At 41.4% G+C, this 27933-nt stretch overlaps 1 protein-coding gene across 5 annotated transcripts in view; it reads left to right on the top strand.

The window, feature by feature from the left end:
- DENND1A (DENN domain containing 1A) overlaps positions 1–27933 on the top strand; it is a 215555-nt gene that overhangs the window by 180252 nt on the left and 7370 nt on the right. Inside the window, exons 20-22 of one of the 5 annotated variants that reach the window (XM_064468569.1) lie at positions 13291–13350; positions 17920–18008; positions 27767–27895. In XM_064468569.1, the coding sequence (XP_064324639.1) occupies positions 13291–13350; positions 17920–18008; positions 27767–27895 (278 nt within the window). The remainder of the gene's footprint in view (positions 1–13290; positions 13351–17919; positions 18009–27766; positions 27896–27933) is intronic. The other 4 variants (XM_064468570.1, XM_064468566.1, XM_064468567.1 and 1 more) reach the window with 4 other exon arrangements.

Raw genomic sequence — 27933 nt, forward strand, 5'->3', positions numbered from 1 at the left:
GAATCTGATATTTTAGAAGCCTTTTCTCTCCAGCAGACAGTGCTTAACTGTTAGGCCAGTAGTACAGCAGCTCTGGCTATGATAAACACCTCCGGTGTCTGTGTACCACAGCCAGGTAAAGAAATGCTGAATGATTTTTAGGTTTTTGAGGCTTTGCTTAGATGAGTGGACCCACTGAATGGCCCCTTTAGCTACTGCAGTTGTGTCCCCTGGTGTGTGTTCATCCAGCTCTATTAGAACTGCACCGGTGTACGGTCTGAGGCTGTGGGTATCACGTGGTCAAACAGAGTGCCGAACATTTGGCGGAGTTGCAGCCCTCTTCTTGGCGAGTAAAGGGAACACTTTATTTTCCAAAAATATACTTGGTTTTAACACGTCTTTCTCCTAAGGAAGCTTCTGCTTCTGTCCACGCTGCTTCCCTCCCCTCCACCCCCAATCAAGCCTTCACGCTACTCCTCTGAAGCGTTGCACTGACTGCTTCTGCAAGAGCCTCCTTGTTCGTGCACGATCGTTACCTGCGCCCAGGCCTCCCGTCAGCCGTCGGGAGGTGGTGTCAGCACAAGAGGGGGTGAGCCTACATTCCTTAAAAACAAATCTACACTTTGGAAGGTTCTTTCTCTGGAGCTCTTACGCAGTCAGTAACACAACTGCTCCAGTACAATTAAAACAACAAATGATGAGCTGCCAGAAATATCATTTCTTGGGAAAGGGTATGATTTTGTTAGAAGCAAGTTATACTGGCAGTTCTGTTCAGCTCTCTAATTGTTTCTGTTACAATTAGAATGTCTTTTGTCAGCTTGGGTGTGTTTATGTTTCCGTGGCTTATTTTTATTTGCCAGCAAACAGAATATTTTATTCCATTTGTGTACCAAAAGGTAACGCTTATTAAAATACAAAAGATTCTTCCAAATATGTCTTTACTTAAGAGATTCAATCATATTCCATTCTTGATGCAAACTAGAGAGGATTAGTATCCTGGGGGCTAATGTAAATAACTATGAAACAAATGGAAAATATATTAATGCACTAAAGCAGCTTATCTGACTGGGAAAAAAATTCTCCAAGTTCTCCTCCCAGCTGATTGTTACTGCTGTTAAACTTTCGTGGGCCATCAAATGGAAAATGCCAGCTTATTTGCTGTTTTGATCATTAGCTCTAAACGAATGCGTTCATTTTTCCCATTCGTGATCTGCACTTAGACATGCAGAACAAACTCTGCTTTGTAGGGCAGGTTTCTTCTTCAAGAAGATTAAATGGCATTAAGAGGTCAGGGGGAAGATGGGGAGAAAACCAGCCAGCTACATTCCAGAAATGCAAAACTGGATCTCGAGGCCAGAGGCAAGCAGAGGGAGGGATTATCTCCAGGGTGAAAGATGAAGCAAGGAAGGGAGGAAGACTCCTTTGCCAGACCCTGTGACTCCCTTCACACCCAGGTGCATTGGAACAATAGCACATTCCCCTGGATCAGAGCAGGCATTGTGTGGCACTGAGGTTAGGAATCAAAGGGGAAAGGGGAAAACAAGTTCATTTTTCTAACATTCATGCAACTGTATGCTATGGTTGCAAAGCCAGCCTCCTGTTCATGCCACTCTGAACTGTTCCAACAATAAAGACACCTTTATTAAGTAAATAAGCTTCCATTCCACTCTTCCCCACTGATGAGTAGTGGTCTCCCTCTTCCTTTCTGCCGAGCCACAAGGAGTTTCCTCCCTCTCTCCACTTCATTCTTTGTGGATGTAGCAAAAGTATAAGCCTAGTTCTTTAAAATTGTTTTGTCTTCAGAAAGCAGATTTTCTACCCTCATTTATTCTCACTCCTTTCTTTGACTGTTCCTTTCAGAAAGCAATTCACTATTGCTCAGTAGAAGTCACCTTGCAAGGAAGGCAAATGTATTGGCCCAGAAGCCCCTGTCCATCTAATGTCTGCTCGAGACTACTCAAATGTCCCATCAGGTTATCAGGGGATGGTATTCTTAGTGAGCGGAATAAAAACAATGTCAATGGACAAGAAAACAATTAATTGGATTGAAATTCTGCTTCGTGGTGTGCAAGATTGCCGAAGTGGCAATCCATGGGATAGGAGTTACCTAACTGAAAGGCTTGCACTCTTGTCATGCATGTAAATATTTGACAAGTGAGACCTGGCGCTCTCTTTAGGAAGATGTACACCACCTGCAGAGCATGCCCAAAGGTTACCGCCTCTCCTGCACTCGCTCGCCAGTATTTTCTAATGAGCAACCAGACAGCTGTGTCTTCTTCAGCTAGAACGGCAGTGTAATACCTGTGTACCTCATGCTATGTGGGGATTTGCGCTTTGCAGTGTGGCGATGTGGTTCCAGTCCTGCATCCAGCAGATGTGTTCATCCATGAAAAAGCACATTCCGGACTCTGGCTTTTAGTGTTTTCCAACTGTCTTGGTATTTCAAGCGCCTCTTAAACAGGGGTGTTTGGAATAAATTTACTGCCCTGGGTACATGCAAGTCAGATGCCATAACGCTTGAATGTATGGAGAAAATACTGCGGTTGAGCCGACCTCCTAGGGCTCTGTGACAAGCAGTAGCAGCTGTAACGTCTGCAGAATTTCCTTGTTAGTCCTGTTATGTAGAGGAACCCATAAATATCTTGTAGAGAGTATCTTGGTCCATCACAGCTGGCATGTGGAAGAAGAATTGCGCTTTATAAATAATACATACATATAAAATAAATACATCAGTACATGCAAGGCTAGCCAAATCACCTAGATTGACAACTTGAGAAAAGCTCAGAGAGTCTTATGGATGACTTCCTTAGTCTATCAATGCAGATCAGCATCCAGAAGCTTCTTATGTATTACTTACGAAGTTGATATGTGCAGTTGGGCCAGAACTGTCTGTTTCTGGGCCCCTGGATTAAACTAGAAGATTAAAGGGAGAGAATATGTGAAACATATGATTCCGCTCTCTGCTAACCCTGCTGTGATTGCTCGTTTGGCCCGGAGTGTTTCGGATTTGCCCTTCAGAGCTGGACTGATTAATACCAAGTAAAATGGTTGCAGAGTGCCATGCTACAGATAGAGGAGCCATGTACTTGTGTGTGTGTGTGGAGGAGTGTCCCCCTAATTATGCAGAGTTCCTCGGTGAACGATGAAGCCGAGCGAAGCAGATAGTCACTGCTGTTTATAGAACTCCTTAAATGAGAGACTGTCTCTCTTCCCCCCCCCCCCCCCCCCCCCCCCCCAAGTATTCTGCTTGCTGGAGAGGAATAGCTGTTAAAAGATAATAAGGGATATGTCCATTTTCCAACACTTTAAATCATGTGGGTTACATGATCTCCTTGATTTGAATTCCAGCATCAGGCCTGCAGAAAGCCCAATGTAAAGCTGACAAAATGACCGGTAAAAAAGAAAATATGCACAAAATAGTGAGGCTTTTTTCTTTATATTTAATATTGCATTGCTGGATTTTCCAGTATTTTAAATGAAAAATATATGTAGTTAGTTCCATGTTGACAATGTCCTTGAGGATTTGACAGTGAGATTTTCCAGCAGTTGCTCTTCGTTAGAATCCTGGTGGTGTTTAATAAGGCAGCCGAACTGCTGGCACCTTCGGTTCTTGTTTGTTCTCCGAGGGCTCGGGGCTGCTGCAGTAAGCACATCGACCAGGGCTGATCATTACAAGGGCGTACGCCACCATGAATAAAAATGTCACACGTTTTCCCATCTCACAGCGGTACAAAATGTCAGTCCTGTCAAACAGACATTGCAGGTAGCAGTGAGCAGTCAGTACAAATTGGGAAGCCGAATATTCCCCCAGCTTTCTGATATTCTTCATTTGAAGCAGAAGAAAAACAGTTGTTAACCTATTAGCTGTGATTTTAAACTCTGCTGAGATAGTAGATGGATAGACTTTAACACATGGGGATAAATATATTCCTGGGGTCTGGGATTTTTTGCAACATGTCTCTCCATCCAGGTATGTTGAGAAACAGAATGAAAACAAGCCCCTGCAAAATATACCTCATTTTGGTAGAAGGCCTTTGGAAATTTGAACATCATCTCAATGAGATTCTCTCTCAGCCCCTTCCCTGTTTTATCTCTGTGAATGGGTCTGAAAAAAAAACCTCCTTGCTGTTTTGCTAGTAGTCCAGAAAGGGCATGGCTCAGTGAGTTAAGGGAGTTTTCTTTCATGGTCCTTTCATCATGCAGTAATGTAACAGACAATTGTGATTTTATTCTCTTTCTGTATGAATGGAAGTTATGCTGCTTTCAGGCTAAGGCGTATCATGCAGAGTCCATGGGATATGTTGTTTTCTGGGTGTTAAATGTGCCTCAGTACCATGAACACACCTGTGCATTCACCGAGCCATCTGTCTAGGATTGAGGCATGGGTACTGTCAATGCAGGATTCTGCTGCTACTGCAGGGTCCAGAAAAAATCTGATGCAAAAGATTAGGTGCAAAGGATGTGACAAAACATCAAAGAAATAAAAAATGGAACTAAGTCACCAGGGCTTGCCCTGAGGGACAAGGAGAACGGGTGAAATGCTGCAGTGGTCTATGTAAAAGCGACTGTCTCAAAGAAATTCACTCAGAAGCCCCTTCTGTAAGCAGAAATGTCTTTGGGTTTTCTCTGATACCTTCTCAGAACAAAAAAATGGCGTATGCATTTAAGCTAGTGAATTGTTGCAAATTACCCCCTTACCCAAACGGCATTGATTGCTGAAGCAAATTGCAAAAGGAAGGCTCAGCAAGGAACACTCGTGTCAAAGCACAACAGAAACAGAACAGAGCAGTTAGAAACTGGATTAGAAGAACGCTAGCCTGCTCCTGGCTTATGTATATAGCTGTCTGCAGTATGATTCTGAGAGACATCTAAGGCCTCACTACCTATAAACAAAATAGGAAATAAAGTGCGTGAGGCTTTTTTTGAACCAGAACGACTCTAAATTGAATTAAATGTTTTGTGTTCTGTAGGCATCTGTTTCCTGCGGGAAGAGATACCTACTGCGTGTAGCTTAACTTGCAGTGGTCTGGAGGCACCTGGGATCTGTGCCAGGTAAATAAGAGGCTGTTGACAGTCATCTCCTTTGGAAAATGTCAGGAGTCTTCAAACTGCAAAGTGTTGAATAATATCAGTTTAATAGTTAGGGATTGGGTTTTTTTACAGTGTTTTAGAAGAACTGAATGCACTTACAGATGGGAGGAGGTCAGGGTTTATTTTCAACTGCACAGCAGATCAAAACTGAAATAGAAGAACTAAGTGGTTACAATCTCAGATCATATTGATACCATCTTTTGTGGGTTTTGTACCGCTTGGTTGCATAGTATGTGAACTTTCCTGTCGCTGGAGCTAGGAAGTAAGCAGAAGTCTTGACAGGTCTTTAAACCACAGATACCATTACAAGTTAACCACTACTACATAATATCCCTCCCATCAAGATCATGTAAGAACACATGCTACTTTGGGGCACGGCCTGATTCTGTCTGTCTGCTCCAGACTTACTGCGCACATAGAAAAATATATCCATCTAATTCTCAAAATTCTTCCTTTTTTCTGTAATTGCAGACAAAGGAAATAAATACCATTCAATTCTACAGTCAAGGGGTTTATTATTTAAGCCATGTGTTTTTAGAATAGCACCGGTTCTAAACAATAACAATCCACAGCAGCGTAACGGGTGGTTTTAGGATTTTCTGCCCCTGGCACTCTTCCCTAACAAGCAGATTATAAAACGTAGCTAAGAGGCCTATTTGCTTCATCCTGGTGGAACGTTTTAACTTGACAAGATATACGTGATCCTGATATCACGCTTCTACTTTCATTCTTGGTTTTAGGAGAGATCTACATCTGGTTAGTACTTTGTAAATCCTAGATGTAAAGCAAACTGTGGTATGTTGTACAATATATTTGTGGAAGTTAGCTATGCTGGGGTGGTTTGCACGGTATGAGATTAATAGATGGACGTTATCAGCACTGCCAAACGAGGGAGCGTTGTCAGTGCTCTGTGTCTAGATGCACCATAAAAAGGTATTTCTCACCCTTGATTAGGAAGGACAGTGTTTGTCTCGACCAGGAGAGTCCGAGGATGCAAAGGTGGGCTTTCAGAAAACCCCTTTCTTCCCCTTTAGTAAAGCGTCAGTTTCCTCTTAGTGGCTTTGGGATGGACCTATGCATCTTTGGCAGTATCCCACGGCACCAGATACGACTTAGACATCTGGAATAAAGATTCTTATTCAGTGGCCAGGAAAACAGGAGCTTATAGGCACTTACCTTTCATTTCCTTCTCCTACTGTCCTGCTCTCCGTTATGTAACAGAAGATTCCTGGCTAGAAAGGCAAGGGCATAGTCCTTGTTTCTCCATTAAACTAATCAGAGTGTTTAATTGTGGCAATCTCTGCCCCTTTCATAAATTCTTGGCACAGCTATAAGCATTGCTACATTTTTGCCAGATTCATTCTACCTCTCCCCAGTCTACAAATATGGCTTGAAGAATGAGATATCCCTTAAAACATGGAGATTATTTTTATCACAGGACCCAGCAGGTTTCTGTTGAAGTATTTCAGAGTGTAAATTAAAAATATATGCTGTAAAGCATACACCGTTCTTGCCATCCCAGTTTGTGAGCTGTACATATGGGAGTATGTAAAAAGTAGCGTGAGCGCTGTGCAGGGATCTGGATGGATAATAAAACAGCTGCCTCATAGATTCCATCTGCTTTCTGTACTGAATCTTTTTAGGTACCATACATTTTTCAGTGTTGTTATTTTCTGCCTTTTTTTATTATTGAGTGCTCAGTTGAGGTCCAGCATATTCTTCCAAAGTCAGCACTTCAGATCTTTCGCAGCGTGATGTGTTTGAGCATGGGTACAGCCAGGACAGTGCATCTCTCTCCCATGTCTGATCGTCTTTAAAACATACTAGCTGTTTTTAAACCAGTCCTGAATTTCTGAAGGAAATAAGATATTCATGCAGAAAAGCTTTACTTTGGAAATCATTAGAAATACCCCACACTACTAATTGAGAAACACTTCCTTCTACATGTACTGACAAAACAGTTTTCATCTAGTTGTGTTTCCTTTATGCATTTTTTTCTGGTTGCACTTGTTGCCGCACATGAAATAACACCTCTAATTTACTTAAAAAGGGTCTGTTTTGAATACCACTTTAAAAACACCCAGAAATCTCAACAGACATCCACAATTAGTTTGAGATAATATTCTGCTCACGAACTGTTACCTCAGACACCAAAAATGATCTTTTTGTAATATTTTCTGTGGTATAAAAAACCCAAATAGCTGTAATGTGGAAGTCCCTTGGATATATAATAGCAGCTTTGAGACGTGGGATCTATAATTTTTAAATAGTATTTTTACACTGTAAACATGAATATAAGATTTTTCTTCCTCCAGCGTCTCATAGCTTAAAATCACTTGTCTCATAATTAGTAAAACAGTGCCAGATCTGCAGTCATAAAACTGGCTTTCTGCAAATTTTCTGTCTTGTTGCTTCAGAAGTATTTAGAACAAGACAATTAAGAAAATATCTAGAGTAAAAAGGTACGCTGGTAAACAGCTATTGGTAAGAAAGTGCTAATTTAGACATTTCTCCCCTTCATAGGAAAAGCTATAGTATATACATTTAGGGACATATCTAGAATAGCAATTTAGCAGCTTTTAGCAATGCAGCCATGTGCTGGTTTGTACCCGTTCATCCTTACAGCACAGGTAATTAAGTTGATATTCCAACACAGCTTCCCCTACTGACCTTGTAGAAACAACGTGTTTTGCTGCATTAACAAATTAACTTCAAATCAGTGGCTTTTGTAGTAAATATGGCCTTCATATAGTTTGAATATACTTGCTTATCCCATTCTGATGACAGATATTAACATCAACATTAAAAATGAAGCTCCGGTAAAGGGCAAATAACTGTTACCTCCTGGCGGACCTCCACGTCAGTTACTCCTCAGTGCCCTTTGCCTACTCTTCTGTGCTTCACCGCGCTGATACAAGCCGTGCTGTTTCCCTGCCCATATTTAGCGGAGAGAACACGCTGCTGTGAATATGTAGTTTTGTCTTATCTTTCCTTTCAGATCTGTTTAGGGTTTGCAAATGTATTATGTGGTGTAATACATACAAGACCTCAAAATGAGCTTTATTTCTGGTAGCATAGCAGTGGATAAGATAAATTTGAACCTGACTGGTGGATTTGACTGTGTTTTTACAAGTACCGAGGTCACAGTTCTGAGAGTTAAGTTAACACGATGCCTCTTTTAAAGTCCAAGAGACACAGAAGTTTCCACACCTTTAATCTTTTCCCAAAGCAGCATTTGTATGTGTCTTTATTGTGGAAACCCATAGAACTAATTTTTGATCAGAGATTAAGGCTTAGTCATATGTGATATTTAAATCTTGGGTGGCAAAATAATCCAGTGACAGGATAAGGATATGAAAGTATTAGCTCCTGCAAAGGAGTAGTTCACTGTTACTGAGTAGATCTGCCATAACCATAACCCAAAGAAAAAAACCTCTGCTTGAGTAGCACCAGGAAACGTCTGATAGAGGCCATGGTGTACAAATGCCAACTGACCGTGTGTTCTCCTGCTTTACCAAGCCCCTTTCTTCACTCCAGCTTCTGTAGTTAGCTCAGCCACTGTGTGCAGTTCAGTATTAACCTTATCCCCCTTAGACCTGGGCTGTGGGACCCGTCGGTTTCCTTCAGCTCGGTGCCTGGATACCAAGAGCCCGCCTAAGTCCAGCTCGCGGGAGGGTTGTGTGACTTCTGCCGCTGCCTGCACGGCTCTGGGAGCACATGGAGTCTATGCTTGCGCTGCTCCTGGGTTTAACCATCCTTGAGAATGAAACTTCAGCGTTTGTCTTTCTGCTTGTTCAGAAAGCACTGTTGAGAGCTCGTTTTAGGAGGGTATTTGGCCGAGTTATAACTCCTTTCCCTCACGGCACCTGCCCCCCCCACTGTCAGAGCACTGCACGCACCCTGTGTGCTGACCTGCCTATGAACAGAAACCGCATATGAGAGAGATCCTACCTCTGGTGTGTACACCAAATAACTGCTTCTAGATTTTGCATCAGGAACGTGTCTTATGTCTGTGAAATTATTTTCGTCAGGCAGTTTTTATGTGGTAGTTTGCTTATTTGCCTGGAAGTCCCACTGTCTTCTCCTCACCTGACTTTGCATTTCAGCTTGAAACTCTTGGCTTATACATGAATACACGGGGTGATTTTTATTTTCACTTACATAGAACTAAAACGATACTTGCACAAAACGTGCTTGTTCTGTCCTTGGGCAAACCAGAACATTCTGTCTGAAAACTTCCTATGATCTAGAGGAAGAAAAAAACTTTCTCCCTTTCCTTCTCTCCTTCCTTCATTTTCCATCGAACTGAATTCTGCGTTACAGAACCTGACCAAAAATGAGCCAGCTGAAACTTTTGCTGGAGTGTGTTACTGCTGCTTCTTGTACAGACTCACCTTGTGTACCATGTGTCTTGCCCAGTGTCTTGCTGCTTGCAGAGAAAAGTACCAGCTGTTCCGGAGGAGAAACAAACTTTTCAGTAGATAGGTGCAGAATTTTAACTGCCGTCTGAGGAAAGCGTCTCAAGATGCGGATGCAACAGATAACAGTGAAAAAGCAGCCATCCGCCCTTTCTTTGACTGGCAAGCCTTGTAGCAAGGTCATGAATTTGAACAATGATTATTTTTTTTTTTTAGGGTAGGTTGGGAAGGAGTTTAGATTATGACTCTTCAAAGCTACGGATTCATCAGTAAATTGTGGCTGGACTGAATTCCACCTGGAATTCAAGATGTCAGTCTGTGTGGCATTGATTTGTCATGTGATAATTTCAGTAAGAGAAGAGGAGAGTTCAGTCAATGAAAAGGTACATTTGGAACAGCAGCTAGAAGAATCAGTGCTGATACCAATAGAAAGCGTAGTAAAAAGGAGGACGATGTTGGAAAGATGACTGCAGGTATGACATCACACTTGAGCTTATGATGTTATATTATGTTAAAAAAGTCTATTTGAATCACAAATAATTAAGTAAAGAAATAGTTATTTACAAATCTGTGCCACTTCAGAATCCCCAAATAAAATGGAAGCTGAGGTAGCCTCCATAAGTGTAGAAAGCTCCTGCGTGTATCATAAACCTTGAGAAATACTCCCTTCAGTAGTCCTTGGTCCTGGAGCTGAGTAACTAAATGAGAATCACTGCTCATATTAAAGAAGAGAGGTTTTGACCCTCTTGAAATGAGAGAAAAACTGAAAGCAACAGGGGCTTATGCTTATTATTTGGAGACGGAAGGGAAAAAATGTAAATATTGTTTTGAGTTCTAGGCCAACGTCATGTTTTCAGGTCTGACCTGTAATTGTTGGTCAGTTAGGACTAACAGGAGTAAAATATTAGTGCTGCATGTGGTTTGGCTGCAGGCAAGGGGTATGCAGTGAGATGGTAGCCCTGTTAAACTCCTCCACGTTGTACTGGAATATCTAATGCTCTTACTCTTCTGTGTGCTCTCGGACTTGGGCATGGATAGTCTTCAGCTGCATCACTAATGTGAACTGAAAAGGGTACCGATATTGGTGACTCTTTTAACACAAGGCGTAGTTTCAGATACCCCCAAATATTTAAAACTTGATTTTATTGCCATTGTCCAATCAGTGACGGGGCAGATAATTAACAAATCCTGTCACACTTTTTCTCAGAAAAATATTTTTCCTCCAGCGAGTATGTGAGTGGGTAAGTAAAGCTCGGTTCTACTTGTCCTTGCAGTGGCGATAATCAATGTATTGACCATCTTGCTGGGAGGTAATCCTCACTCCCGTGCTGGCTGGCTGGCTCTGAGGGGGCTGCCTTTGTCACACTTTTTTCTGAAGCTTTTATAGCAACTGCCATTGGTTCATCAGCTAACACTGTTGATGCTCCAGTCTTGCAGTGTTTCCTCAAAAATTATCCTTTTTTATATATAGGTGGCGTGTGTGTATATATATATGTTTATATGCATGTGCGTATATATATATAAAACTGTGGAAAGGAAAAACTGATTCCCACATCCAAGAAGCTTCCTAGGCTGTAGTATGGTGTTTGAAACAAACAAAAAAAAACACATTCAGTGATATCAACTAATACTGAAGAAACGCCAACATCAATATGTTAAGTAACACTGTGTAATTCTTATATCAATAAATACATATTTGTCCAGAATTAAAATATTAATGGAAAAATCAATAGTACTCAAGACACTGCTAGCCATGGCTTTAGGAAAATACTTGCATTTCCCACCTAAATAATGTACTTGAGAATTTTATAATGTAGAAGTGTTCACAATTTCTAGGTAAGTAAAAGAGAAAAAATAACAAAGGGAACTATATATGCGGGAGGTATAAAAATTTGAAAAAATAAATGAATAATAACTGCGTCTTGGTTTTCTGCATCATCAAATACTTCGCCTAAGTTGCTAGGTAGTAAGTGAATGCCTTAAGTAACTAGAGAAGAGCAAATTTCAGATTTTTCAGCTGTCCCATTATGCTTCTGAAACATAATGGAAAACAAGTATGCTATGTCACGTAACAGAAGTTAAATATATTTTAAGATTGTGCTCTCAGGCTGAGCAGATAAGACCGAAAGATACACAGCGGCATAACTCAGCTGCTGTGACTGAATTGAGTAATACGAGGTACAGAAGAGACACGGTTCAGTAGGGCTAGTGGCAGCCACCGCAGCTCGCCACCCTGCCATCGCTCTCTTTGTTCTCTTTGTTTTCATACTTGCTTTCGTGGAAAATACAGAGGGAAGCTGTCACATGGCGTAATTCTGGCCTCAGCTCTTCATCCCAAGCGTCCCTTATTTATTTTTTCTTTTCCCTCACCCACCCCAAAAGGCTGAGCCAAGTACATGTGTGCAGTCTGGCACTCCTTCGCTGACAACACAAGTAAGGAGAAATGAACCAATGGATGCAAAAGTACGATTTAATGGGAAATTTGAAAGAGAAGTCTGAAGAGATGCAAGAAGAGAATGAAAATGGTGTGAAAAAGGGTAGGCTGGAGTTGTACTATTACACAGTGTGAGGGCAGCTGAGAGAGAATGTCTGTCAATCTAGAATAAAGACTATGCTAGTAGGAAGAACTGCTGAGAGATGAATCTGGAATCTTTTTTGGAAAGAAATACAGTAATCTGCATAAGCTTTCTTTTTCTGTCTGACGAAGCTGACTCCCACTGCCAGTTTCCATTCCTTCTCTCTCTGGCTGATGGGTGTTTGTTTACGGAAGGCACCGTGGGCTGGGGGCAGTGATGCAGTTGGCATCGTCTGGCTGAGCAGGTGTTCAGAGACGTTCCCGCGGACTCCTCGCCGAGGGCTGCACTTCTCTCGTGAAGTGCTAGTACGTGTACGAGCTGCCGCAGAACTTAATCTTGTCCTCAATATCAAAGTTGTACTTTAGGATGGTTTTATTTAGGATCTCGTTAACTGTCAGTGGATTCCTTGTCTAGCAGACTATACCTTACGGTGCCATCTGCGTGAGGAGAGTCATGCTGCTGGCTCAGTCAAAAGCAACTGGATTGGAATAGCTCCAGTGCTCTTACAAAGCAATGAGTTGGCCAACTGCTACTTCAAAAAATGAGAGACAGAAATAGGCATCTTAATGCACTGTTCTGTATTCATCAGAAGTGCTGGTGATGGGGCTTGTAGTTGTCTTTACAATGACAGTACACACTTTGCTCTAGGCAATGCATTTAAACCTCCATCCAGTACAGTATCTAAACACGTGCTCGTCTTTAAGTGTATGAAAAGTTTAATTGACTTAGGGGCTTTTTCCCATGCTCTTAAATGTCTTTGCTCGTTTGAGGCCCTTACTGTAAGTTTTCACAAGCACCAAAATCACTCTTGAGATGTTAGTGAAAGCTTTTTTGAATATCCTGCTTTGCAGGATCCTTTCCATTTGCATTAATGTTGTCTGGAACACTCAGACCTAGCAGTCCAAGAATCCGCCTTGAGCAGCTTTGTCTCAGTAAATATTGGACGATCTGGTCTGGAGTGCTGATTGTGCTACCTTTGGTTTAACATAAGCTTTGTTAAGCTGACATCAACAGGCAAATATAGCTACGTTTTCTATTGTGGCACTTTGCAAATCATGAGATTTGTCGCTGTTTTGGGCGGGGGGGAAAGAACCAACTGCATTTTGTGAGGTGAGTATGAAGTTAAGGTAAATCACGTGTTGTCATCCACCTATACTGCTTTTGCCACAAAATCAGAGGTGTTTTCATGTAGGTGACTATTTAATTTAGTTTCCACTTTGATACAGCAGCAAAGACTCCGTCCACCTCGGCCACCGCCTCCAAAGATACAGCGCTCATCTAGGCCCGTGAGTAGCTGGTAGCTTTGTTTCACTGCCACAGCTTAACACTGCCTGAATTACGCTCGTAGTAGCATTACTAAACCTCGGTAGTTTGGATTGTCAAACTTTGCAAAAAAAGCAATGTGTGAATTATGCTCCTAAACTCCCTTCTTCTCTGCTGCGGCACAGCCCTGGGACCTGCATTTATTCTGCTTTTCTTTGACGAGTTCTGCAGCTTTCAGTCAGTTCTGCAGGTAACTGATGCTGCTGTTGCAACATTTGTTTTTACTTTTGCAGTGATTTCTTGAACAAAAAGCCTTGCTAGGCTGACATAAGTTTTTAGCCAGTGAGCTTTTGAAGACTTGCACTAAACTCAAATATGAAAGGAAGCAGAAGTCTGAGGAGAAAGTATTTATTCTCTGCAAGTTATGCTTTAAATTAATTTGGGACGCTTAATTTTTCTCCGTGGAATAGATGAGTGAATACACATGAAGAAAGGGAAGTCTATATTTGGGCAGTAGAACATTAGCACCACATTATGGATGATATACATATATACTTTATGTTCATTTAAAATGCAAGCTGGGACTCCATGTAATTACACAGTATAAGAACTGTAGGCACAGCATGTTGGCCAGAGGAAGCGACTCTTCCATAGAAGAACTCCACAGAAATTATTCTCAGTGCAATAGTGTATTGTGTGAGGCAGGGATACCTTATCTCAGCAGTTTTTTATTCAAAACATTAACTGTAGGACAGTTGCTGTGTAGTAGCTGTGCCAGATGGCTTTAAAACTGGAGAATGCGCTGGGTCCGCACCAGTGTGGGTTTTTTTGTGGTTTGTTTTTTTTTTTAGTAGTACAGGAAAGTGGTATCCGTTTAGAAGGGGTGATGATTTTTGCAACGGCCTGGGAAGATATTTATTTCTATTCAGGACTTTTGCTTTGTGAATCTAATTCCCCCAAAAGGCAAACACATCTTACTCCTTGCTTCCTTATACATACGTGTACGTGTGTAAGAAAGAGAGAGATGCAAGTTTTCAAATCTAATCTTGCTAAAACTTGTTAAAAATATGTTTCGGATGAGCAGGCAAGTTAACAAGTGCATTTGGGTGTGCGTTAACTTTTGATCTTTGGTGCATGTTCCTATGTTACATTTCAATAGCATGTGTTTCTTTTCTTCCCTCTTTTTAACTCCGGGTGTTGAGCTTAACAGAGTCATTTTTATGGATTCCTGCTCTGAAGATTTCTGTTTTCTGTGTTTAAAAGGTAGCATTGACTGTGCTTATATGTGTTCTCTGAAACATAATTGATATGGGAGACCCTCCCACCTACGTTACACTAGGAACAAACTTTCTGTGGCACTCTGGGCTTCCCATAGTGCTCCATAGCCCTCTTGTTTTGTGTTTGGCAGGTGTACGAGGGCACAGTGCGATTCCTCTGTATAAAAGTTGCTGAACAGTGTTGTTCACATTGAGTAATTTATTACATCAAAGTCTTGCTAAGACTGTTTAATCTCCCAGCTGTAGTGCATTAATAGTCCTTGCTCTAATGTGTTTGTGTCAACTGTCTTTCCTCCCAATGTGATTGATAAAAGGTTGGAAATGTAATAATGAAAGCTCCTGTTGCATTCATCTAGCTGTGTCAGTAAGTGGAACAGAAATGCTTCATTCATCAAGAAGAAATTCAAGATAAATGCAAATGATTATAATCGCTCCCAAAAATATGCTTGTACCAAATATACACAAATTTGTTGTTGTTCAGAACTGTTATTTGGCTTTTAATAGTCGAAACACATTTTTCTGTATATAAATAATACTTTGTGCAGGCTGCTTTTTCCTTCTCTTAGTCTTGGCATATATTACAGAGGTGGGTATCAGCAAGCAATTTACCCTAGCCTTTTACAGCAAGCACTGAATGAGGAGACCAAGTCCCTCTGCTCTTCCAACCAAGTCCACATAATAGCAGAATTCCTGAGAAATACCTACTGTTTTCAGGATAGATCCGTTATGAGGAAGAATCCATGGGCACTAGTCCTTGCAGTGTGAGTCATTACTAATAATAAAAACAAAAACACAGACCAAAGAAAGGTTAAGGAAGCAGAACAGATATGTTCTTTACATTATGCTGTTTTGGAAATGTGCTGTGGTATTATGAAAGGGAGAGGGTTGTTGCTTATAATTAATAGAGAACTGTTTGGATTAATAGTGGCTGTTTGGAAACTTCATTCCATTAGAAAAAGTTAAAATATAATAATTATGCATAAAGTTGATGGGGACAGTAATAAGCACATTTAACCCCTCTGTACTGGATGTTTACCTTTATTCCTTTGGCTGTATGCTCATGTAATTGGATTTCTTTCATACTTTTGCATTTGATAAGCATTTAACCGTGCCCATTTGGCTACATAAGGCTCAAAATCCAGCAAGGAATTGGCTTGATTCCTGGCTTTTCCCTGCAGTCCCCCATGAACAATGCTCTAAATCCTGCTTAGCATGTCACCCTGCACTTCACTGGTCTGGTGGCCCCCTGGAGCCATCCAAAACTCTCATCTCTTTCCCTCATCACCGTCACTCCCCCGGGGTACCACCCAAAAGGTGAAAGTGTTCACAGCATGATGACAAGCCAGCTTTACACATCATCTTCCAGCTCAGATTTAATTAAACAGGTTTCTTTCTTCCTTTCTTTTTCGCTTTCTCCTTCTTGCTCTCTTCTCCCCCCAATTCCTCTTGCTTCTCTCCCCCCTCTCTTGCACACACTCGCTCTCTCTCTCTGTTTTATCAACCCTAATGAAGCAGTATTCTTCATCGATCCTGCTGATTGCCAGCCCATTCCTTTTGTTTGTTGGCACCGAGCCATTCAGCCGCACTCTGACAGCTCAGCTCGTCTAATTAGCTCTGTTGTTCTTTTCCCCATGTTTCACCACGTTGCAAGTTCAGCTGAAGTTGCCACAAACTTAATCCTTCCATTCCTGCCATAAATTCACATTCTTAAGCTGTCTTTATTGTAGAGAGGAGCAGCCTTGTGTGGGGACTGATCTTCAAGACCTTAACATCTGACCTTTTTATAAGCCCTTTTTCCTAAGAAATAGTGGCAATACATCTCTGGATTTCTTCATCATATCTGCTCTACACCATTTCCTTTGAAATGAAAATTCAATACAATAATCCTGCTACTATCTTCTGCATACTGTGGTGTAGCGCAGAAACACTGCACGCAATTCGCTGGCTTTTTCCTGGCAAGAAAATTTGATGTTTATATGCCTGGAAAAAAATAAAATAAAATAAAATCCCAGAAATACCCCACCCTCCAACCAATAATACTTAAAAAAAACCCCAAACAAACCAATGAAAACTTGCGGAGGTAGGGGAAAATCTGCATCTATTCTACCATGGCAAACAAATTCATTAGTCATCCAAAGAGCGTTTAGGTTGCAGGCCTTTAGCAGCTTCCTTTGTACTGTGGCCATTAAGGGAGCACAGGCTCAGGGAGGTCAGAAGTTGAGTTGTATTCCTAACTTTATTGGAGGGCTTTGGGGATTTCTGTTGAAACTAGCATTCAGCCAAGCCAACAAATCAGACCCCATTTCAGGCAAGGTAGTACTTCCTTAATGAAAAATGGAAAGCTGGTTTGTACAGCCTGACCCTGATGCTGCAAACGTTCGTTCCCACATCTGACCCAAAGGGCTAAGTTCATCAGCAGGATTCCTCGCTGGTATAGGTAGGGACGTGCATAAACTTTGCCTATATAGTGATCACGTGTGCTTAGTCCTTTCCACGAAGTAAAGCTTGTTTGCTTGTGGAGTTAATGCAAGCAGATTAAGCTTGATTTCTGAACGTTAGAAGGCGATGGATATGTTATTTAAGACTGGATTGGCAGCAGCGTCGTCTTCCATAGAAAAGCTTTGGGTTTTATTACAGGAAACAAAAGATACAGTAACATAACTTTAGGGTTGATAATATGTCTGGCGAAGGTCTGTTCAGCTGCTGAAAGAAAGAAAATTTTTAATGAAGACTGAGCTGGTTTACGTCTTAACATTAATCTAAGTACAAATTTTTCAGTGCTCCCTTACATAGGAGTCTTCACCTGGGAAGCTGGGTTCCAATGAACAAGTGGACAAAAGGATCATGATGTCAGAGCTGAACTCCGCTTTCCCATATGATGTACAGCAGCACACAGGATTTTCCAGTTTTACTCCACCAACTAACTGCACAAGGGGAAGTTCACGTTTAGGGAGTCTTTTATCAGAAATTTAGCCTGTACCAAGCAGGACAGTGGAAGAAATTTCTGTTGCTTTGCTAATAGCTAACAGTGACAGCACATGCTTCATTTGCTATCCAAAATGTAGTGTGTTGGGGTTTTTTGTGTCCTTAGACAAGTTGTAGGTCCCTGTAGTGTTTATTCATACTTTATATTAATTTGTATATCTACAATAATTTCAAACATTGTTGTGGCACAAAAGAATAAAGATTAAAAGCGATTCTGAATGGAAGATACCTTTAAGGTAGTGGTGGTTATGGATGTTTTGTTGTTTATGTCTGTGTTTGATCAGCTTGAAGTGTTTGATGAAATGTCTTCTATGTGTGTGCATGTAATAGGTCCGCCCGCCAAGACCGCATGTTGTTAAGAGACCCAAGAGCAACATTGCTGTGGAAGGTCGAAGGACTTCAGTTTCTAGTCCAGAACAGTAAGTGCTTTGCTGCCCTGCTTCTCTCTAGTTGCGTCAACAAACAGCGCATTCAGAACTGGAACTAGCCAGAGGAGGATTTTAAAAATGCTACAAAGTAAATTTTTAACTAACAAAAAAATTTGGGTTTTAATTTTTGGAACATTTTAGAGGAATTATAAAAAAGCCAGAAACCTAAGTTTACTTACTGGAGAATTCTGGTTTGCCAAGTTAGACATAATCTGATCAGCCTGTTTAGTGAAAGTTTGCACGTTTTGGAGGTTTTTTCATTTCTATGTTGTTTTGTTTTGAACTATGCTTTAAATGAAATTGTTAGCCACATCCCTGCAGAGCCACTGTTCTTGCCAGGCTTTACCTGGAAGATATAGAATAATTTGTTTTATAGTGGTGGCAGGTAAGGGTTGTGTCTCATGCTTGTTAGAGACCCATTAATAGATCTGTAATGAGCTCTACAGTGAAGGCTTGTAGAGCTTAACTGTCTTGCATAGTATGAGCAAACTTATCATCTCTTTAGATTGACTATGAGGTAAACAGGGTTGATGTTCCAAATAAGTTGGTTGGTAAAATGTGTTGGTTTCCACCATCTCTCTTGTTCATATGAGCAGTATATTCTGTTACCTTGGAGAGATTTTTTCAGGTAGTTTCATGAATGTCACATATTAAAATATTTTTTACAAAGAAGAGACTACTGTGCATCGTTGCAGATATTCTTAATGCGTTGCCATACTTGAGTTAGACAATAGGCCATCAAGTGAAGACCTAAGAAGAGAATGGATATATTGAACCTTACTAACGTACCCCAAAAGACACTATTGTGTGTGACAAATGTACGTGTAGGCTGTGTCAATATGCATTTTGGATTTTAAATTATTTGGATTCTTCAGAGTGTAGCTACTTCAGCTGTTCAGAAGTACAAAAAATTCAACAGCACAAAGTTCTGATTGGATACAGAGGCTGGTGTTAGCTGCACTTCGGAAGTGTCAGAATAAGCAGGTTGCCTCCGCTCAGTTCAGAATTGGGGAATCTTAAGAACTGTGCATTTTGCCTGGGGCAGTCAACCTTAGAAGAAGGTGGTGTGAAAAATGAGGCTGGAGTAGGGACAGACCTGCTTGGTACTCCAGAGGAAACAACTGAGCAGCAAGAACAGCAGGCAACAGAGCCAGGACGTGTTTTCCAAGCCATGAGACAAGATTAGGCTGGTGTTCCCCACATGTGAAGCATCTTTGAGGCTGTCCGTGAACGTGGAGCGCAGTAGCATTTTCCAAACATCCTGTGTTGTGGCAGTGCAGCCTTAGCATGGGAAGGCACGCTGGAACCGCTCACAGACTACAAGCAAAAGGCTCAGGGGCCACAAGATGGTTGCACTGATCTAACCTGTCACCGAGATTTCCTTGTCATTCATCTCCACCTGCCGCACGAAGTAAATGCTGGTATCACAGCCCCTTCGCGTTGTTTGCTTATGTCCCAGCCCGTGGTGGCTTTACTGGCAGTAAAGTGCAATGCTTTAGCTGATGCCCAAGATTACAGGATATCTGATGTATCTGAAGATACTAAAATCCCATAAAAAGAAAAATGGTTGGTTTCTTTGAACACACCTTTTCCCTCCATGTGTACCAGTTCCCCGTCACCACGGTTTGAGGGAAAAAGAGGTGGAGGTTGAGTCCCCTTGCCCCCAAACTTAAGTGCATAGATAGCTTTTTCCCAGCCATCTAGGATGGGGAGATATTCTGGTTTTTAGCTAAAATGAATGGTCACTTTTGAATCCTACAGGATCATTTGTCCATTTTGCAGTGGAATTTGGTTGCCCTCTTGTGGAGTAGATTGCAAGTCCTGCAGAAGGGCTTGTGCTGTTACAGGGCAGTAGCTGTCCCTGCACATGGATCACAAGAATTTTTAAATTCAAACTTTCTCAATATTTAATACGACGACTCACTGCAAGTAGGTGGAGGAGAACTGAGTCAGTTTAACCATTGTTTTCATATGGTGTTTCATATGAAGGATTATGCATATTTGGATTCAAAAGCTGCTTGACATTCCAGTGTGGCTTACTGCTAACATGTGTTTTCAATGCCTGCCAGTATCAGAACAGAAATAAATGTAAACATGAACGATAAACATAATATTTATACTCATGCTAGTAATATATTGAATTGCAATTATTATTTTACTTGGTTTTCATTTATTGCTGTTGATTTTAGTAAGTCTTTACAATTCAGCTGCTTTCACAAACTACGAAAATCTTACTGTGAAAATGTTTGACAATAATCTACAAAAGGTAACGAAGATGCTTTGTAGCTGTAAACTGGCTGATTTTTCTTCATGAGCATTTTACTGATAGATTTTTCTGTCTTTTAAACATCAAAGAAAACCAGGTAATGTTGCTAATACCACTGACACTTGCTATATGGTACCAGTTGTGGTCTCTTCCTGACGTTTCACAGCTTCGATATTTTTTTCAGTTCAAATGCAGAGTCACAGCAGGAACTGATGTATTTTCATTCTTCCCTGTCGTCAGATTCAGGTGGCAAAACAAACTTCGACATACCTACTTCCAGACAGTTAATTGTAGGATATTGCACTCAGCCAGCTCTGCTGTAAGGTGCCTGGTTAGAGCGTTCCAGTAAAAACGAGTTGGGGCGGGGGTGAGGCAGGACACACGACACGCAATGGTGACGATGCTGACACTACAGCTGTGATTTGGAAGTACAAGTGGAGGGAAGATCTGACCTTGTGCTTAACTAAAGCTCAAATAGATGGCTTACCTAAGAATAACTTGAGGTGAATGCCTTTGAAATAGGTAATGACACAGTAATCCTGACCTCCTTCCTTACTATTTATCTCAAAATAACATTTTGAATAAAGGAATTTTTTTAAAAAATAGTAATCAAGATAGGATTTTCATGACATTTTTCACCAACTTTCTTCTTCCTGTCACAGTAAGAAATAACCTTCCTAGATTGTTCTGAAATGAAAACATGAAGCCAGACGTTTTCTCTTTTAAAAATTCAAGTTTTCTCTCTCTCTAGGATAATACTCGAATGAAAACACCAAAATATATATTTCCAGTGGTGTTACTTGGTAGTGTTGGAGTACCCTGACTGCAGATCAGGGGAGAGTCTAGGAGAGCAGCAGTAGTGCTGAGAGGGTGCTTTTCTTAAACTAAACCTAGCCAAAATATTCAGCTTAATTGTACCGGTTCCAAAACCAATTATTCACCAGTTGCTTCTTTCAGGTGCTCATGTGTGGGGTCTGTTTGTGAGAAGGAGTTTCTGCTCCATTAGAAGTTTCTTCTGGTATTTAAAACTAACTGTTTGGTCTTGAATGATGACAGGGAGTGTTTGGGGACATTTCCCCGATACGTGACTCATTAGCTCAGACTGTGACGTTCGCATCCTCCTTCCAGCTGGTGGAGCCCGGCTCCTCGGGGCTGGGGCCACTCACCGCTGCGCAAGCCCGACACCCGGTGAACTCACTGCACAGGGCAGCCTCTTTCCATCTGGAGTGTTGCATGCCATCTCTGAGACGTGAACCATTATGTAGGCATCCTTTCAGTGGTTACATTCATTACTGCATTTCTTATGATACTAGGAAATGTGTGTCCTCAGGTACATGAGTTAATTTTTTTTTAATGTGTATAAAAGAGAATCATTGTTTTGGGGGTGTGTGCGCTCACTTTCTAACCAGCCTTCAGTTAAAACACAGGAAGGTGGGAGCAGTGACTTCAAAGAACACCCAAGATTATTGCTAGTGTCTGTTGTAATCCGTCCTATTTAGAAGAGGTGGTGGAAGAACTGTTGTTTCTGCCATTCAATTTTCAGTTAATTTTTTCTGTTTCAATTGAAAGTTGATTTTTTTCAATTTTTTCAGTAAGTCAAGGTTTGTGATGTTTGTGATTCTTAAAAATTTGTCATTAAGTCTATAATGTATAATTTTTTAAAAAAACTTTTCTGCTTATACGGTAGCAGGAAGAATTTGTAGATGAGAGCTCAGAAAATGCTGGATTACCACCTGGGGCAGTCCTGGACATGTGGGACGTGCCTCCCTAAACACAAATTAGTTGTTCACAGAAATAAGATGTTGCATTTTTAACAGATAGGCAGTTTTCGAGAGCTCTCTTTTACACCACAGCAAGATTTCCTATTAAATGTAGAATAGGCTTCCAGAGTGCTCTAGGATCTGCCTGCTCTAAGTACCGAGTAGCTGCCTTCCAGGGCATGCAGAGTGGGAGGAAATTAAAATAGGAAATCAGAGGGTCAGGCTCACAATTAACAGCATGTCAAAAGGCTCTTGGGCTGGCTAAACCCATGTCAGTGCTGCAGCAGTTCATTATGGCTTTCCCGAAGTCGTGTAGGACTTAGCAGAGAAGCTAATGGCTTTGCCTTATAGCATATGAATGAAAATAGGCTGCAGTGCAATGGTGGGTTATTACACTGAATTTAGTGTGAAGTCAGCATGCTGGCTATGTTAAATGATACAGGCTCATAAAGCGCACGGAATTCCAGCCGTTGTAACCAGGCTCTCGGAGCTCTGCCACACAGAATCTGTGTACGGTGAGGGTTTTCGATGGCATCGCGGCGAGCGAGGATCTCTACTTAGGAAGGGCACTAAGCCAGGAAGTCCCAGTTTGAACAAGGATGGCTGGAAACAGAAAGAGAACACTGCAGGCCATAGCGGACACGACTCGCCGCGTGTGCTTTGGTCCCTCTACCTTGGGGAAATCGGTGTAGAGGAAGCTAGATATGCTGAAGGTGGTGCCAAGGAAGCAGATGCCCAGCAAAGGGAGGGCAAACGGGAGAGGAGAGGTGCCCACGGAGAGGAGTGGGGCTTGGCTGCAGGCCTGGCCAAACAAGAACCGCAGCGCGCGGCCGGCAGCGCTGCCCTTTGGGAGCCCCGGGCTTCCTGGCTCTCCCGCCTTTTCGCTATGATGGTTTACAAGAAACTTTAATTTTGAGGCCTATTTCAGCTACCTGCTTTGGAGCGAACCTACGGAATGTATGCAGCTGGCCTTTGTAAAGAGATATAACAGCTGCAGGGGAGACTGGTGAATAGATACATAGTGCGGAGCAATCGGACAAAAACGTGAAAAGACTTTGTAGAACCTTGCGTCAAGAGCAGTCAGAGCAGGCAAAGGCGTCATCCAGCTTGTTCCCACTTCAAATTCTTTGTTAATATTTCCAGCACTCTGGAAAATTTATTAAAAGTTCATAAAAATTATAAAGCAACTAGTTACCTGCCTTTAGTGAGCGCAGTGATCACAAGCTCTTGCTTTTGGTATCTGGTTGGATGACTTGTGATATGAATTCTTTGTTGTTTTAACTCAAAATATCCTCTATGCTAATGTTTTTGTATTTCTGGAAATATTCTGCTCCCATGAACATTCAGTAACACTTTCAAAATCAAATAGCTATTTTTATATTTTTGTTAGCTCCCTCTCGCCTGTACTGAGCATTCAGAACATGGAGGGAGGAATTCCAGTGATAGGTCTGTGCTTTGTTCCCCTCAGCCCCAAGTCTCCTTATTTCATATTGGCAAAGAAAAAGCCCGTGCATCCAAATCCCTCATTCTCTCCATCTTACTGTCTAAGAGGGACAAATTCCTTAATTCCCTAGAGCAGCTGTATAGCTAGGCTTTAAAAAAAATTAACAAAAAAAGAAAAAGCCTCCCTCAAATTTGGGAGGCCCTTTTTAGAAGAATAATGCCAAGAAGTCCATACTACCCCTTTGTACCATAATCTCTATAATCAGGAAAAAGCAACACAGTTAAAACACTAATTTAATTTTCCTATAACTAAAATGTCTTTTAAAATTATTACAGAATTCTCCTTATTAATTCCCATATCCTGTACTCACATTTTCTGTATATGTTTTTTCTATCTCAAGTACATTTAGGTGTCAATTAAATTTGAAATATCTACATTTGTCAGCATTTCATTTTTGGCCAGTGTGATGTGCTGCTGATTTGTCCATGCATCCTGACACATGAAAAAAGCTCCTGAGATGCAGATCTTCCTCATTAAAAAAGAAACCCACACTATCATAATGGTACGCAGAGCCATGGAGCGCATCCCCAGCTTTATTGCACTGTGTTTCTGACATGATATTTAAAAAGGAACAGCCACGGCTGTCAGTACTGTCATATGCTAGTGCTAACCGAAGACATGTTAAACTAAACATTAGAAAGAGATCAGCAAGTCATCTGCATGGTAACTCAGCTAAGAGATTAGGTAGGCAGGAGCCGGTGCAGTCATGTGGAGATGATGAGGGTTGTAGCTGTGACGGACACATCCTTTTTTCCCTCTAAGACTGCGGCAGCGCCTGCCTTGTAGCCGGGCTTGCTGTGACCTGCCTTTTCAGAGACAGCTCTTTGTGTATGAAATTCTAGCAAGTGGTGGGTGGCAGACTGCAGGAGAGTTGCCGAATTGGGTTAATGAGGGAATAGGCACTTTTTGGGGATTCTACTGCCTCAAGCTAATAAAAAATTTAAACTTGGACAATTTTAGATTGTTCATCCCTTATCTTGGACCAGAATCTCTTACAGAGCACACCAACAGCGAAACTTCAGTGCTTGCTTCTTTCTAATTACGAGATCCTACTTGCATTTAAGGAGTCTTGCAACAGCAACAAAACCGGCGCATATTAACTGGCTACATATTTAATCTTGCACTGAGCTGCGCTGAAGTGCAGTTGAGGATCTGGCCAACGAGATCCTATCTTATTTCTTCATAGTTGGTTCCCAGTTTATTTAGGATGTCCACACAGACACGTCTGAATGTAGCATAGTCCGAAGGCAAACAAAAGGTGTCGGAGGCAGTGCTTCAAGGGCAGCTGCCCCAATACATTTGTAATACGCAGTGACCAGATGTTTAGTGCGTCGGCAAGATATGCGGAAATTCGATACCGCTTCTGATTTCTGGAAATAATTTGAGATTTTCTGGAAACATGTTAAATGGTAATTTACTCTCCTAAGACAAAAAGACATGCATAGAAGTTCAAAAAAGAAAGATTTTTTAAGTATCTCTGATTTCTGTTTTATTTTAGGTGGAGCCTTTTGTTAATGTAAATTGAAATTATTGGCTAATAGTCACTTTCTTTTTTAAAAAAAGGGGGGGGGGGAAGAAAGTGAAAAAATACATTATAGCAAATTTTTCCTAATGCAGTGGCACCACCTCACTTTCCCTGGATGGCTATTATAGCAGAAGAGAGGAAAAGAACAGCTATGCACCAGCTTTAATTGGAGCACCACAGACTATGATTTAACACTATCGGCTGCATCCACTGCCACCACTGTTTTAGACTTTTTATTAGTTAGCACCGACCTGATTGTGAATAAACATTTATTCACAGTGGCAGCTCGGGCCTTCTTGAGCTGTCGGTTGCAGTGTCCAACTTCTCCTTTTCTGACCTAATATTTTAGACTGACTCCCATAACTTTATAGTCATTTCGTGGTTGAGACAAAAGAACTAAAGGCGTGAAGGCTGATCATGAGTTCACGTGCCACTCGAGGTAGGTTGTCCCTGTGTCCGTACTGTAAAGGCAACAAATGAAATTCTTTCTGTCTGCGCTTTCGGTCCGCTTCTGATGACAGCATATCCTCATCTTACCTGCGCCGTACGTAGTGGTGTGGTGCGCTTGCATTGCTCCGCGATGTCTGCGGGGTCCGGACCTGTCCTTTGTTCCACATGACCAGCCTGAGCCTGTTACACTGAAATCGCAAGTTTTATTCTGGACCTCAGTAGTAGCAAAATTAGGCTCCCGCCTCAGTTGCCTATTGCTTTGTGTCGTTCACAGTGTGTGTTTTGATCCACTGTAATAAATTGGGTATTATCAGTGGTTTGTGGTTGATCACATGAAGATGTTTGGGAAGAGGCCTCGTTTGGACAACTAGAACAATCTTTCTAGGAACTTCCTAGGAATCTAGGAACTTTTTCGGTCCTAGTGATTTCCATTGTTCTGGTGATGTGGGGAAGAAAAGAGAGACCTGTAAGTGATGCTCTCTAGCAACATCTGTCTGTGTTCATCAGCCTGTTGCTTGGTCCATAAGGCAGATAAAGGCGGTTTATAATGAAAAGCCGTTGAAAAAGGTTTTCTGGGTTTTTTTTTCCTTTCCGCTCATGCACGCTTAGATATGCCAGAAGGCAACTGAAATGGGGAGAATAAATAAGAAACCATAAATAACTGTTAAAAATTGAGTATATGTTTTATCATAAGTGCATATAGTTTTGGTGGCTCTACACAATGCTATTCTTGAGTTTTAGTAGATTGAAAAGCTCTGGGCCATGGTGCAGACACCTCTGATTAGTCCTGGTCAGTCTTGACGTGCTTTTACTGCTTTCAGTCACTTGTGAAGCATTTGTCGTAATAATTTGTGAGAATATATTTTGTACAAGCATTTTTGCCCTCCAGAGCTTCGGTGTTTCGGAAGGGAATGAACAGTGGCCCTTGTTTCATACTTTACTAAAGATGAGAGTATTTTAGCATTGCAAATGAGGCAATGTTTGCTATTAATTTTTCATACTCTTCAACTTCTTCATTCCAGTGTATTTCTGCTGAAGTACTCTGCTCCTGCACTCTTTCCTCTTCTACTAAAGCTGATAGTGCATTTAGTTGTTTAAAGCAGTGATAACAGCTTCTGAATTTGCTCCAGTGGAAACAGTGAATCTTAGAAGCTCCTACTTTATGCAGAAAAGAGTAATTTACTGGGTTTGGTTAAAATCAAGTGAAGCAACTGATAGCTACAATATATAATAGAAAAAAATAATAAATTTAGCAAGCTTTAAATAGTTTTCTTTTATCCCCCACCCAGGGTATGTTTACCCAATTCCTGTACAGGTACTCACAGTCAGGTTTACCTTCATTAAAAATTTAGGTATTGCCTTTATTAGGTACAAGAGCAAATCCAGGAGATCTGACCTCTGTGTATAAAAGAAAGATGATTAATATATTCTTGTCAAAAGTTTGGTGAAATGTTTCTGGTGGTGGTTGGGTGTTTTGGGTTTTTTTGTTGGTTTGGGTTCTTTTAATCACAGGTGAAGCCTGTTTCCAGAGGCATTTCTGATTTTAAGAAGTTTTTATCTGGAAGGATTTTTGTTCCAGGCCACTGCTAACGAATCCATAGATTGGTAGTTGCTGTCCTGTGATGCAGGAGAAATTAGCTGGAGTCCCTTTCCTGCCAGACTTTGAGAGCAGCTAACCATTGAGGAAGGAAACACACACCTCACCTGACAAATGGCATTTCATAGAAATCCTTGGGTAGTTTTGTTTTTATTCTAGTGTGCAGCAACTTCAGATCTCACAAATAGATACAAGTAGGGATTGTTGCCCTCAAGTCAGCTCCTCTCATATATCGACTGCTGTCAGTCTAAATATCTGTAATGCAGCGAGGTAGACCTCATAGTTGCTTGTAGTCAGAGCTCAGAGAATCTGAGGAGTAAAGATGTATTGCTAAAGAACAAAAGATGCCCAGCTCTCTAGAAATTGTAGTGGGGAAAAAGGTGGGTTTCTGCACTGGCTTCTTTTGCAGTACGGGTGTGCTTGCGGGGCTTCGGGCCCTTCCCGACTAGATGCCACCCGCATCTTCAGAAGAGTTGTATTTTCTGCCTGAAAAGTAGAGCTCAGCTTTCACCTGCCGAGCTCCTTGCGGTGGCAGGCGCTCACGTTCAGAAATTATTTAAAGCCTACGAATCACTTGGTTTCTCTCTCCTCTGGAGCTTTGAATGTGACAACTTGATAACTTCCTTTTCTCTTCCTGTTTCCCTCAGCCTTGTAAAGCCCATGCGACACTATACTGTCTTCCTCTCTGAGGACTCTTCTGATGATGAATTTCAGCAGGAAGAGGATCCTGTCTCTGGCTTCTCTGAAAACTTTTTCTTCTCTGCTCCTTTTGAATGGTCTATCCTTTATTCTTCCATCGTATTAATTCAGACTT

Source organism: Phalacrocorax carbo, chromosome 18, assembly GCF_963921805.1.
Source record: "Phalacrocorax carbo chromosome 18, bPhaCar2.1, whole genome shotgun sequence".
Taxonomy (NCBI): Eukaryota; Metazoa; Chordata; class Aves; order Suliformes; family Phalacrocoracidae; genus Phalacrocorax; species Phalacrocorax carbo.